General features: G+C 37.3%; 1 protein-coding gene across 1 annotated transcript; it reads left to right on the plus strand.

The window, feature by feature from the left end:
* The first annotated feature begins 484 nt into the window (after window positions 1-484).
* Window positions 485-13,206, plus strand: cdo1 (cysteine dioxygenase, type I). Its single transcript, XM_088629920.1, has 5 exons — window positions 485-738; window positions 4,574-4,651; window positions 5,456-5,613; window positions 7,659-7,828; window positions 12,192-13,206. The coding sequence occupies exons 1-5, from the start codon at window positions 569-571 to the stop codon at window positions 12,219-12,221; spliced, it is 606 nt and encodes a 201-aa protein (XP_088486046.1). The 5' UTR covers window positions 485-568; the 3' UTR covers window positions 12,222-13,206.
* Window positions 13,207-14,174: the final 968 nt, after the last annotated feature.

A 14,174-nucleotide genomic window follows, 5' to 3' on the forward strand; every position in this document is an offset into this window, starting at 1 on the left:
CTGTATTTGATTTTGAACTGAAGACAAAAGAAATATGCAAAATAATGATTCGCTTTCACTTCGCAAGAGTTCAGAGTAGCTCTTCAACCATTACATCTGCCACGTTTCAAACTACAGGGGAGTCAACACTGTAAAGAGGGGCTCAGATACGCCCCTAACATTCCCGTAGCTACACAAAAGTGCCAATTTAGGGGAAGCAGAAGCACGGGGCATTGTTAGAACGCTGAGGAGCTTCTACTGGTGGGAGAAGAAACCATATCTCTACAAATATACGGGGGGATTTTCACAGCTTTCACTTTAAAATCTGCAATATTTGTGCATCAAAGCTTAAATTACTGCTCTAAGAATCTATAACATACTTGTACTGGCATACTTTCATTCATATTCTAAAACCCACGGCCGTTTAGCCGTTTTACTGTTCGATGTGTGAGTAAAGGATCATCTTTCATTATAGATGGTACAATCCAATAAAACTTCAGCCGGGGTTGGAATAAAGAGTGGCAGACTGCTCTCTTCTTTCAATAGTAAAGGTAATTGAGGTGATCGATACCTTGTAATAAAGCGTACAATGGAGCAAACCGAAGTGATGAAACCAGAAACGCTAGACGATCTGATTAAGATTCTTCACGAGATTTTTTCCGGCAACAATATTAATATTGAAGAGGTGCAAAATATAATGGAATCATATGAGAGCAAACCCCAGGAATGGAAGAAATACGCAAAATTCGACCAGTTTAGGTAAAGTTAATATTACTGTCGCTGTTGTGTTATTTCTTTTGAGTTGAATCCTTAATCATGTAAACAGGTTATAGTGCTGATATGAACATTCTTCAGTATTGCAGCATGATGGTCAATTATATTTAAGGGAGAATAAAAGTGCCTTGGTTAGTGCCCGGCTAAGAACAGTGCGTCAAGAAGATTTCGCATCCTGCTTTATATTGACTAATTTTAAACGGGCAATTTCGGTGTGATGTTTATGTTGCTCGAAATGTACACATGCAAGCAGGCCAATTTGTTTATAAAAATCTGATATTGTTTTTTTTTAAATAAACACGATTACTAACATACAGCAACGATAAATATATGGAGCTTTCATTTATGGTTCTATGTAATGTGCTGTATATTTCTGTTGCATGTAATTATCAACTACAACCTGAAAACAACGGCTGATTGCTTTGAGGTGTGTTTCATTGATTTTATGTTCTAGGTTTTTATTTATGTTTTTCATTAATTTGAAATTTGCAGGGGATATATACATTCCCCATCTCTTGCGGCTACGTTGTCTGCAATCGTTTTATTACTTTTATCAAATAAAGCATCACTCTGGAGTTTAAGCAATATCTACATTGAAACGTGAACATATAGCGCTACGCTTTTCTTTAGTAATTTAACAAGTACGTAATTTTGACTTGTTAGTGTTAAAATGCTTTAAAATTCGTCTTTCCCGTACAGTTTTTACAGTTGCTCTATATGCCAACATAAATTGATTGTAATTTAAAACATATTAACAGAAGAGCCCGTAGCCTAATTTGTCTTGCCAGGTTTAATGTTAAATATTAAATTAATTATATCATAATTAATTTATTTTTATTTCCTTTTAGCCAAGGTGTGATTTTTACTTCAGCATTACACGCTTGCGGTAAACGTGTAAAAGGTTCCCCCGCTCCAGCGAGCGCGAGAAGCTGTTCGGAATGAAAATTCCTTGTGGAGGGTGGAAGACTAGCACACCAATCAGAGAGCAGATAAATACTCACACCCTCGTTGCTGCCGAAAATATGATCTCTTGGAGGAACGCGGAGAACTTTCTCTAAAGATGATTAATGTGCCTAAGACAGACAACGCGGCAGAAGTCCAGACAAATCTTGAAGGATTCCGCCGGGCACGCATCCCTGTCTTCCTAGTGTCTTTTTGCGGTAAATTTAGGAAGCGTATCTTCGTCAGCATTTAATACGGTACATACTCAATTGTAATATAAGTTCTATTAAAATGTAATTTAATGATCTCCCTTTGAGTTGCCTCTTAACCTCAGACTACAAATTGGGGGTGCAGGCAAAAATCTGTTCATTGGCGCCGTCGAAAGCATTTTCTTATCTGTTGGATATTTTGACTTATGTCCGTCGTTTTTAAGACATCTTACATAAAAACATGGAAAACTCTTTACACTTGCAACAAATGCATTCACTTTTCTCATTTCATGCTCGTTAAGCATGAATCGGTATTTGTTTACTTAAACTAATCCAAGGGGAAGAAAGAAAAAAATCGCACTTTCAGTGAATATTCTCATCCATTAGGTCATCTAATTTTCTGTAGCAACACAAGTACAATTGTGAATGAAGAAAAACGTTGAGAAATGTTTAGGTAAAAGTAAAGAACACCGTCAGTGTGCGGTTTAGTTGAAAACTTAAATCTGAATTGGAAATAATGTAAAAGTGCATTTATGACTGAGAGATCAGAGGCACTGCTTCTCCCAAGTCCTGGAAGAAACTATATTTCTAGGGGATCCTTCAAGAAACGTCTGGATTAAATTCTTGGATGAATAAATTGCCAATGTTAAAACAAGCCAGAGTTTCAGCCAGTAGGTGGAATGACTTTCCCTGTTCTCCAATTTTAGTGATGTTGTTAATAAATTCACAAGACATTAAACAGAACAGTTATTATGATCTTGACAAATTTTCATACACGTGCCTTTAAAAAATGTTATAGGTTTATACCTTTAAAATAAAACCACCCAAGAAATCACAGCGAGAAAGATCAGAAGTGTAATAAATATCTGTTGTATGTGTAATATACATCATAAAATGATGCACATAAAAATTGATTTGAAGTGACCCAAAGAGCAGACAAATCTAAAACTTTGGGAATCTGTAAGGTAAGGACCCAAAGAAAACACAAACTTTTAGCCGTATTTTCTTCACAGATAGAAAGTTCTCAAATGTATGAGAAATACTTCAGATCAAGTGAGTGTACATACAGTATAACTAACACTGAACTGGAACAGAATGTTTAAAATACATTCCATTATATATAAACAAAAACCTGGAGCATTCCACACGAGCCTGGCTTTATTGGTCTTATTTATTTAGCTGGATCATTTATTTGTCTTAATTAGCTATTCGGAAACCGACCAGATTTTCTAGGTGATTAACACAAATTAAGCATTCCTAATAATATTCCCTGTCAGTCATTTTCAGTTTCTCTTCTGTTTTCTTTAAAAAGCCTTGCTTAAATTAGTAGACATAGTATGGACACATAAAGGAGAAATGTCCACAGTCAGAACTGAACTGTGAATGTGTACTGATCTATGTAAAGCATATCCTCTTGAGACATGCTCTTCGTGATCTAGAATTTCTGGTGGTCACAGAGAGTGCCAAGAGCTCACAGTAATTTATCTTGCTGATATTCCTGTGTTAGTTTTAAACTGGTTCTTAAATATGTCCTTACTGTACTGAACACTGAGCCTGAAACTGTTGCAGTTCAAGGAAGGTAATTGACTGTGTTTTCTTATTTGATTTTATTTATGATACAGAATACACATTACCAGCCATGGCATGGAGTAATTTCAGTTTTCTTATATAAAATCTGGGATACACATGGGTTTTGCATTTACCTAATTTCTAGGTATGAAAGAATTGCTGTGCTGAAATATACAGTATACTGCAGAAAAATAAATACAGTACCACAGAAGATGAAATGTTGTAATCACTCACAGTGCTGTAAATTAATTCATTTTCTAACCAATTCAGGGTTGCGGGTGAACTGGAGCCTGTCCAGCAAGCTAAAGGGCACAAGACAGGATACACCCTGTACAGGACACCAGTGCAAGGCACACCCAGACACAAACACACACCCTCACACTAGGGCCAGTTTTCCCAGAACCCACTTCACCTACCAGTATATCTTTGGACTATGGGGGGAAACCAGAGCACCCAGAGGAAATTCACATGAATACGGGAGGAACTTACGAACTCCACACAGATTAGACCCCAGGAATTGAACCCAGGACACCAGTGGTGCAAGGCACCAATGCTAACTACTGCACCTCCAATGAATTCATTTCATTCAAAACAATAAAATAGAAACATTGCTTTAGTAGGTCTTTAAGCACTACCACGTAAAAAAAATGGCATTTCTTTAAAAGCCTTAAAGAGCTTCTTTCCACAAAGCTTCTCTAGTAGTGCGCGTCTTGTGGTATGATGAAAAAGCGCATCACCACCATTGCAGAAGTGAAGTGCTTGTTTATGTTCATGGGGCTGGTGGTGTTTTCTGTTTTTGGAGAACTGCAACACTGAGAGGAAGCCAAAATTCTAACATTGGATATCCACCTGTATTTTCAGTCTCTTTTAATACAGTCCTTGGCAATTTGTGTCTGTGTTTTATAAATGAACCCAAGACTTTGACGGGGCAGACTTAATTGTGAGTTTTGAATTAATGCTTGACAGTAGCCAAAGATTGCCCATCCCTGACTGTTCCAAACCCAGGGTACCACCATTGTGTATTTACTTTAATTGTTTTTGAGCGTCTGCACAGACATACAAACATATACATCTTATCAAATGTTTTGTGTTTGTTTCAGGTACACAAGAAACCTTGTAGATGAGGGGAATGGGAAGTTCAACCTCATGATCCTTTGTTGGGGGGAAGGTCATGGCAGGTGAGATATGGGGCCCATGCAGCCCATCACGAGGGTATCACTACAAACTGGTGCTGCAGGCCTTAAATTATGATCAGAAAATGCTGGGAAGGTAATGGTTAATGCATTAGGAAAATGTTATCTGGTAAATATTTCCATTGTTGTGCTACTTGTGTTTGACAGTCATCTTCCCACTGATATTTCAGGTTAAGTGCTATAGGCAAAGTCCATTTCCCACTAATGCACTGTGTTTCAAATTCTTAGATTCTTTTCTGCTACTTTAAATAATGAAATACAAAAAAATAATCACTGCTCATGTTGTTTGAGTGGACTTTATGATGGTGTTCATAAGACAAAATCCAGAACCCATTTTTCATGCACTCACTTTGAACTGTATGTACAGTAATATCATTTTAAAGGTTGACAGCAAAAGGAAACCAATGCGATAAATCAGAAGCTTTGCATTCATACTGGACATAGAATGCAACTGCGTATGTTTGCTAAATTTCCCCTTGCTAAATGTTAACTTAAACTGTCAATATTTTAGATTCCAGTTTTGGGTGCACTTCAAATCTACATAACACATCCCGAGGATTCAAGGCCTGTTGAATTCCATTAATCATTTCCCTAGCTAGAGAGATGATTTTGTGGAACAGAAATTAAATTCTTAAAATGGAATGCTAGAACCTTTCAGTGTGTTTGAGGCAGCACGGTGAAATGTGTTTGAAAGACGATGCTGAATAGTGCATCTTCTAAAAGAGTGACCAACTACTCTGAGGGGCATATTCCGAGTTTCATTTTCTTGTTCTTTTTCCCCATCTGTAGCAGTATCCATGATCATACAGATTCCCATTGTTTTATGAAACTGCTTCAAGGTCAGTTGAAAGAAACTCTTTTTGACTGGCCTGAAAAAAAAGCACACGGAGCCATGAAAAAGAAATCTGAAAGAGTCTTACCAGAAAACCAGTGTGCGTATATTAACGGTAAGTGCAAATTGTTAATGGTTTTATTTTGTTACTATCCATGTAAATTCTATTGGTGTTGAAAAACAAAATAAAGAGCACAACTCTGTTCTGCATTTCCGTAAAACCCACATCTGAGAAAATGATAGAAACATTTGTTTCTGAATTGAGGACTATATACCTCTGTTATTTCTTCCAATGCATTTTGGTCCAAACACAGTGTTTAAATGTTTAAATTGTTTTTTTCTGTCTTCAAGTATAGAGAGCCTCTGCAACCCAACACATCTTTTTTGGATTTTAGGAACAATTATTTATCACACGTTTTAAATTTTCTGATTATTTGCAACTTTCCTACCTGTGACTATAAAAATGATAGGTATTTCCATGTGCTCTCCATCTAATATACAGTATGGACTGGATACAAATGCCAGATGAATATTGTACATTGTTTTAATTTGTGACAGGAATTCTTCTTTTGTTGAGTGTTATGAAGGGTTATTTTTGATATAGTAAAGCAGTTCTAATTTACAAAGTTCAAGGCTGTCTCTTTCCAGTAAAAAGTACTTATCTTCTCGTGTGTTTTGCTTGGAAGTTTGGAGAACAGTATGCAGTGCAGAGGAATCAGACATCATGAAGTCCAGTCTACCCCTCGGTTGTATTAATATAGCTGAGCAGCCATGTACTCAGACAGGGGGTTGAAAAATGCAGTCTACTGTTGCTAAACAATCCGTGAATAAAACAAATCCTAATCCTAGTGTTGATAACATCTGTTGAACCAAGGTGTTATTGCACTAATTGCATATGTTGCAGTTTTATCTTTAGAGTCTGTAATCATGCAAATATTTCAGAGACTGTTTTCCTGAGCTCAGTCAGTTCAAAGGTGATTTCTTTTAAACTATGGCTCCTTGCTGTAACTAAGGGCAGTTCCTTTGATTTTTATCTGCCCATCTATGATGCAATGAGGAACCTTGAGGCAGTCTGCCCTTTTCACCCAATACAGTAGAGATTGTCAGTGTTTTAACTACATTTTTCTTACATGCCTGAAATTTAACAAGTTAAAGTTTATTTCCCATGCTGAATCGGCACAATGGAGTGACAGCACTATTTCCTCATAGAACTTGGCTCCTGGGTTAATCAATTCAGGGCTAGGGCACCTTCTATGTGGGATTAATTCTGTTCAGTCTTGGGGTTAATTGCTGTGTCGGAACAGTATGTGCGAAATGGCCTGCCATGCCTTCCAGGGTGTAGTCCTGCTTTGTGCTCTATGTGGCAGGTTAGGCACTAGTTTTCTGTAGGATATCTAAGATTATAGTGTCTGTGGCTAACACATGGATGTGTGGATGTTTCTCTTTTGAGCAAAGTCCAAGGAACTGTGTTGGGATGTTTTACTCAGAGGCAGCACATTAGTGCAGTGATTAACATTGCCGCCTCACAGTACTGGGGCCCTGGGTTCAGTTCCAGACCCGGGCTGCTACCTGTGTGGAGTTTGTATGTTCTCCCTGCATGGGTTTCCTCCAGGTGCTCATGTTTTCTCCCACATTCCACAAACATACTGGTAGATCAATTGGCTTCAGGGAAAGTTGGCCCTGGTTTCAGTGTGAGTGTGTCTTTGTCTGTGATCCCTGTGATGGACTAGCATCCCGTCCAGGTCCACCTTGAGCCTGTTGCTTGCTGGGATAGGCTCCAGCTCCCCCACTATGGACGGATGTTTAACCCAAAGCCTGGATTTTGTGGGATTGATTCTAATCATTGTAAATTCAGGCTGATGGACCATTTTGTCTTGATTGTGAGGCACCAGGAAGCTTGGGCATGAAAGAAATTGAGAATGTTGTAAAACTCTTTCAAGATTGGCCAGATTACCAAACTGAGGTGCTCTTTACTAGATTACTACAAACAATTATGAAAAATCATTTACCGTATTTCGTATTCTGTAAAACCAATTAAATTCTGGAATACTTACAATTTTGTACAACTTAAATGTGTATAAGTCTACACCTGTCTTCATGATTTACCCTAGTGAGAAGTACAAAGCACGTAAACCTGACTGATATGTTGATCTCTCACAGATTCCATTGGCCTGCACAGGGTGGAAAACGTCAGTCACACAGAGTGTGCTGTCAGCCTTCACTTGTACAGCCCTCCTTTTGACTACTGCCAGACATTTGATCAGAGAACAGGTCACAAAAACCCCGTCAAGATGACTTTCTGGAGCAAATTTGGAGAGAAGACAACAAACGTATGTGCAATTAAAATAAGTCTTGATTAATATACTGGATAATAACACTCTTCTCCTTAGCAGTTCTTCATATGGTGGGAACATGAAGCATTGTCACTGAGCTATCACTGAGGCATATTAGAGAGACGTAGGACCTTGTTCACATAAGATCCTTAAGTTATAAGACGTGCCTTATGGAGGGGTTTGTATTTGGATAATATTCACTTGTTTTTATTCAACAAAGAAATATTTTTGTCAATGTTCCTTCAGAGCTTTGAAGGAACAGATAATATTGAAAGGATACTTAGAGTACATGTTTAAAGTGTGGATATAAACCTATTCATATCATATTGAATCATGTCAGTATCATATTAAATCCCTGTAATTCTCTGGGTCGCTAAGTGATTTAATCAGACTTGCCCCAGAAATGTTCTTTCTAGAGGGTAATTTATAATGATTTTTAAATGTTGTTTCTGAGGCGAAGCATGCTTTCTCTATTTGAAAGTCCCCAGTGTGTCATTAGGGTCGGACTGTGTGACCATCTAGTGCAGATGCTATCTTAATTTATAGCCATGAAAAAAGATACACATAGCTAATTAAAAAAATAAGCAATAACAAGAGTAAAAATGTGTAACAAGATAGACTGTAATAAAGAGTATGACTGTTTTTTTTTCTCTAATCTTTCTTCACTGCTGACTGGACAGTCACATCTAATGACACATTAGGTCCTTTCAATAAAAGGTGCATATTTCCCTAAAATATCCATAAAATGATCTGAATATGTCCATAAAAACATTGGAAATTACCCCACAGTAAGATTAAAAATATCTCCTTCTGTACCATATAGTGATCCTCACACGTAAATGTATTTAATATTCTATTGCTAGGTTTATAGAAGCCCTTCTCTCATACAGTCATTGAAATAAACTATTCACTATTTTATCTTTATTTTATTGTGACCATCAAGAAGCAAACCTGAGCCAAGGAGATACAATTGAAGTTACTTTCATTGGGAAGACAAAAATTAGATATAGTAAAATCCAAAACTAAGGTGATACAAGAGCAGTGCCAATGTACAGCCTTGGCACACACAAACATTCTGAGGGAGAATCAGGGTATTTATTGCCCTAATTTGCTGATCTGCTCAACTGGAAGAATTCCCACCTGACAACAGTTACCCCCCCTAGAGCCTCTTAAATCACAGAGCACGTACACACACACCAAATGAAACAATAACATGTAAGGTTAAAGAGCTGCTTTTGTAGAAGGCAATGAGCACACTCAGAACATTGTATCACATTTTTTCCATGAGAATTAGTCACTCCAATGCTTCTCTTCAGGGAGCATGTATCCAGATAGTCTGCCAGGCGTATTGAGCAATCCCTCCATCATGTCTGCTCAGTTCTCTAATCCAAAATGCTATGCTCTGAGTTTAAGCAGAGGGTCTCCTGCCATTGCACTGATCAGTGTCACAGAGAAGATATGATTTAGATATTTCAGTTCCAGCACACTAGACTCGAGCTACAGTGTAGACTTCATGTAGTTGAACAATCAAACTTGAAACTCCGGTGTCCATCATACAGTAAATTCCAAATGTATCGCTGGTGGTGGCTTTTGTTTGAAGCCTTTTCAGTTTAACCAGTGTAGAATTTCCAACAGGTTTTAGGTTTTGCTTTTTTAATTGAAAGGTGCCATTAAATTTAATGCCATTCCTTATCCTTAAACCTTCACAAAAACTATCCTGACAGTATTTTACAATCAGAAAAACAAAGACATGTTTTGGACCCATTCACAATTTAATTAAAGTTGGGCAGAAAGGTGAAATCCCTTTGGAAATGTCCCATCCACTTTAATTGGAATTTACTGAAAAGGGCTGCATAGCAAAATGTCTGCAGGGATACAATAGGGACCTTGTTTTAATATGAACTCATGGGCAACTGCAAGAAGAGTCAGAGAAGGAGATATTACTGTGGGATTATGTTCAAAGCATAGTTTACTTCATTCTAAAGCTGTATAGATTGCACCCTTAATATTTTCAAAACTATATTTCCTGCATATATAGTGTCTTGCAAAAGGATTTACCCTTTCCAATGATGTCCCATTTTGTTGGATTGGAAATGAGGTAATTGCAAAGGTTGCACATTTCATAAAGTGAAAACTCAAACACACTTAAAATAGACACTTTAGTAGATAAAACACAAATTAAATCTCAGGAAAAAAATATGTTGTGTAGGTATTCACCACCAGTGCTATAAATCTAAATTAGTTCAGATGCACAGAATTACTTTGGTAAGCCACAAAACACATGATTTAAGAGTGCATACACCTGCCTCTGCAAAGTCCATCAGTCAGGTCGTGAGTTTCAAACTAATTTTCTACCATGAAGACCTTTGAGCCTTCAAAGCAATTTGAAGACAGAGTTGTAAAAAGACACAGATCAAGAAAAGGGTAAAGAAAATGTCTGAGACCACAACTTTGAAGAACTTCAGAGTTCAATTACTGAGATGGGAGAAAGTGTTCATGTGTCAACAATATCCTAGTCAATTCACAGATCTAGACTGTATCTAACTGAAAAAAAAACTTAAAGCTAGATTTGCAACCAAGCCCTTATAACCAAGTTATAAGTGTAAATGTGTGGCAAAGGTATACAGACAAGAGAAAAATGAAACATTTTTGGAACATTAGGAACATGGAAAATGGAACATTTTTGCCTAAATGCAAAGTTCTACATCTGACCCAAACCCAGCAATGCGTTTTACCCAGTCAGCACTATCTCTACTGTCAAGCATGGTGATGGCAGCATTACATTATGGAGCTGCTTCTCAACAGCAGGGACTGGAAAGCTTATCAAGATTGAGGGGGGAATGGATGGAGCCGTATACAGCACAGGCAAATTGCAGAGGAAAGCATATTCAGTCTGTTAAAAACCTAAACCTGGGACAAACTTTCCTATAACTTTCAACAGGACAATGAGCCATAACACAAGGCCAGTACTACAGTGTGGCATGTTAAGAAGAAAATGAATGTCCTCGAGTGGCCTTGTCAAAATCCTGACTTAAATGTGAAAGTAAATCTGTGGCAAGATTGGTAAATTGCTGTACATTAAAGATCCCAATCCAACTCGACAGACCTTGAGCAGGTTTTACAATCAAGGGGTACTATTTTACAGCTGATCGAGACGTCTCATAAAAGGCATAAATGTAAATGCAGCACAAGATGCTTTCATCAGGTATTGCTTGGGGAGGTGAATACTGATGCAATCAATAAATCAAATTGTTTTTATTACAGTTTTTGCTGACATTTATATTCTTTCACACAAGTGTTCTGTTTGAGCATTCAAGTGTTGATTAGAATTATTTAAAAAGTATATGCATCCTTTTGTAATTAAAAGAGGAAGTCATTGGAAGAAGGAAAAATACTTTACAAGGCAGTGTAATATTGTTGAACTATGCAGACATTACTATTGCGTGACTTTGAGTAAGGTGTGTCCCTGTGTGTTCCCTGTGCCGGGTTCATGTGTTGGCCACATTTCTTGTAACATTCCATCCTCTAAGCAGTGAGAACATTTCAGAAAGGTGGTTTTTGACTGCAGGCAGCTGTGTAAGTGGGAAAACATGCTTTTCCTTTAGATGAATAAGCTGTATTTCTGCCTTTCAGTGTGCTTGAACACACAGAAATCCAATATATTGGCCTGTATAATTCAATTTGTCAAAGTGAAATTTTAAACTTAGTCAGAGAAAACTAACATCCAGTGAGACATTGAGGAAAATGTTACAAAACTGTAGTGATGATCACAACTCAGTACTGCATGCATGTTACCTGCTCTGTTAAACTCACTGTTGCCATTCATTTTCTGCTTAGCTATTAACTTTTCTTACTTTGCTTCCCAACATTTATACATTTCAGGATTTGAACCAGGATTTCATATTTACTTTATACAGATAAACATTAATAGAATGATTCAAACTTTACTTATAGTTATTCTATCATTCAGCTAAAGAAGTAAGCTTTTCATCCACTGTCTGAAAAAATGTACTGTAGCATTTTAAACTTGACTTGGACTTAATTACACAAGAGCTGCCTACAAGAACAAGCCAGCCACTCTCCAGTCTCAACTGGTGCTAACAGGCAGAGACGTTTCATCTTACATGCCTGAGTTCAGACCCGTTGAACTCTCAGCTTTCTCCTTACAGCTGAAGGTCATTTAAGTTGATTTTGAGAGCTTTTGGTTCCAGACCAAACTTTTCTATCAATTTTAAGAAAGTGTCTGTCATGGTATAAACATGGGATTGGTGGCAAACGTAAGGTTACATTTGGATTATGATACTGTGGGTGTCTTCTGCCCTTTGTTCCGTTTTAATGTATGGTGTTTTGTCTTTTGCAGGAAACTGCTGTATCACAAGAGAACAACTAAAAGGACCTGATAATTACCCTGTGTAGAAATGCCTTTATGGAAATTCAAGCCAGGCACAAAAAGCAAAACCAACCAGATAGCCAACAGAAAACCGTCATGTAAAACAAAGAGAGAAATCCAAAGGCAGTCCATAATTAGAGCTGCTTTATTACCTAACATTTTAAGCCTAACTAATGCTGATTAATGGACACTGAACAACTGAATAGTGGTATTAACTTCAGCAGAGGGATAGATCTGTTCTTTGTTTGGTAAGCTCGAAGAAACTCCCTGCCAATAACAGAATTCCTATGCGTCCGTGACCTGTGTAATTACACTGTTGTACTGTTACAGGGGACAAAATATTCAGTTTAGGGGTGGCATCTCCTGCAAAACCAATAACAACCTTGAAGATCTGATCAGATTTTAAAATTCTGACATCAACAAGTGGAGCAATAATCTTAAAGTTTTTTATTGGTTATTTTTTAACATACAAGGTAGCACTTTTTATTACAGATGTACTGATTTTTGTCTAAACACATTTATTGGCATTCAAAATTGTACAGACTTTAATTGTACAGTTTGCTAAATCTGGAGTTTTCTTGAAAGTCTTTAAATGTACTATTTTTAGATGTAATGAATTGTTTACATAAAAATATTTGTATGGAATAAATGGCAATTGATATTTTAGTGATGTCATTGGTGGAGTTTCTAGTTTTCCTTTTAAGATTAATCAGTGGAGAAAAACAGGATAAATTAAAGGTAGCCTTGCTTTTTGTGGAGGCAGTATAGGTGAAATCTGTACAGATTGTATTGCAGTAGTTCAGTAAATCTTTCACTCTCAGGATTTGATCGTTTTGATAATTTAATTCTAGCTGCAGTACAGCAGGAACTCAAGACAAGACAAAAAAAAATGAAAACGGCAGTTTTTATGCCTGTTCTAGCAGATTTTGCTTTAAGCGACTGCTTTGCTTTGACAATAGAACATTAAAGATTTCTTCTGGCAAAATCATGTTTTGCATTTTGTCTTCTGTTTTTTTAGTGAATAGCTTTTCTGAAAGAGACCTCTGCTATATATTAGTAGGAAATCTGGATATTCTACAGAACTACCAATCCCAAAAGGCAGACTTGCATAAAATTAGACGACGATATCTGGAGGTCCTTAGAGTTTTGTCACACGCGCAATATCTTTATATGCTATTTAATAAGGCCCTTTTTATGTTCTTCTATGTTCTTTCTTTATATGCATTGATATGGTTGTATATAGATTTTTCAGATATTTGATCATTATACATGCAGCTTTATGTGATTCTCCCATCCATATTAATTTTCTTTTAAAAAATTGAGAATTTTCATTTTCCCCTCCAACACATTTACCATTTTAAATGACCAAAACATTAGTACCTCGGCTCACTCCTAACCCTTACATTTTTACAGAAAAGAAGAAGACAAAATATACAGTACCTATGGGATGCTCTAATAGGTGTGTACTTATGAGGCCAAATCGTTTTTTTCTACATTGCAGCCCCCATTGCCCATAGGGGAGCGTGAGAGTGGGGCAGACCCTGTCCTTGCTGATAACACTACGATCTCCCAGTGGGCCACTAGAGCACAGATTGCCAAGGATACCCTTCTGCCCACCCGGTGTCCACCCAGTCCCTTCAGCGCTCAGCCAACGACATACAACTTTTCAAAAACAGTCTATCTATTTCATAATCTATTGCTAGTTGGATATTGCCTCTTGGTTGCTAAATGTAGTTTTAAACAGAAAATCTAAGAAGTAGTCTAAACCTAATCCCACATCTATTTCATGATCTACTGTTTCTGAAATAAAAATGTGTGGGCATCACAAGTAGGCTCCTGGTGGTTTTCAGAAGTGGAACAGAGGTTGTGACATTCAGGTTTGTTTCTGAAATTTAACCCCTTGGAAGTAAAGCGTTGGTTTACAGTGACAATGGCGAGGGTAGTTTGGATTGC

This window comes from Lepisosteus platostomus, chromosome 4, assembly GCF_059453375.1.
Source record: "Lepisosteus platostomus isolate fLepPlt1 chromosome 4, fLepPlt1.hap1, whole genome shotgun sequence".
In the NCBI taxonomy this organism is placed as follows: domain Eukaryota; kingdom Metazoa; phylum Chordata; class Actinopteri; order Semionotiformes; family Lepisosteidae; genus Lepisosteus; species Lepisosteus platostomus.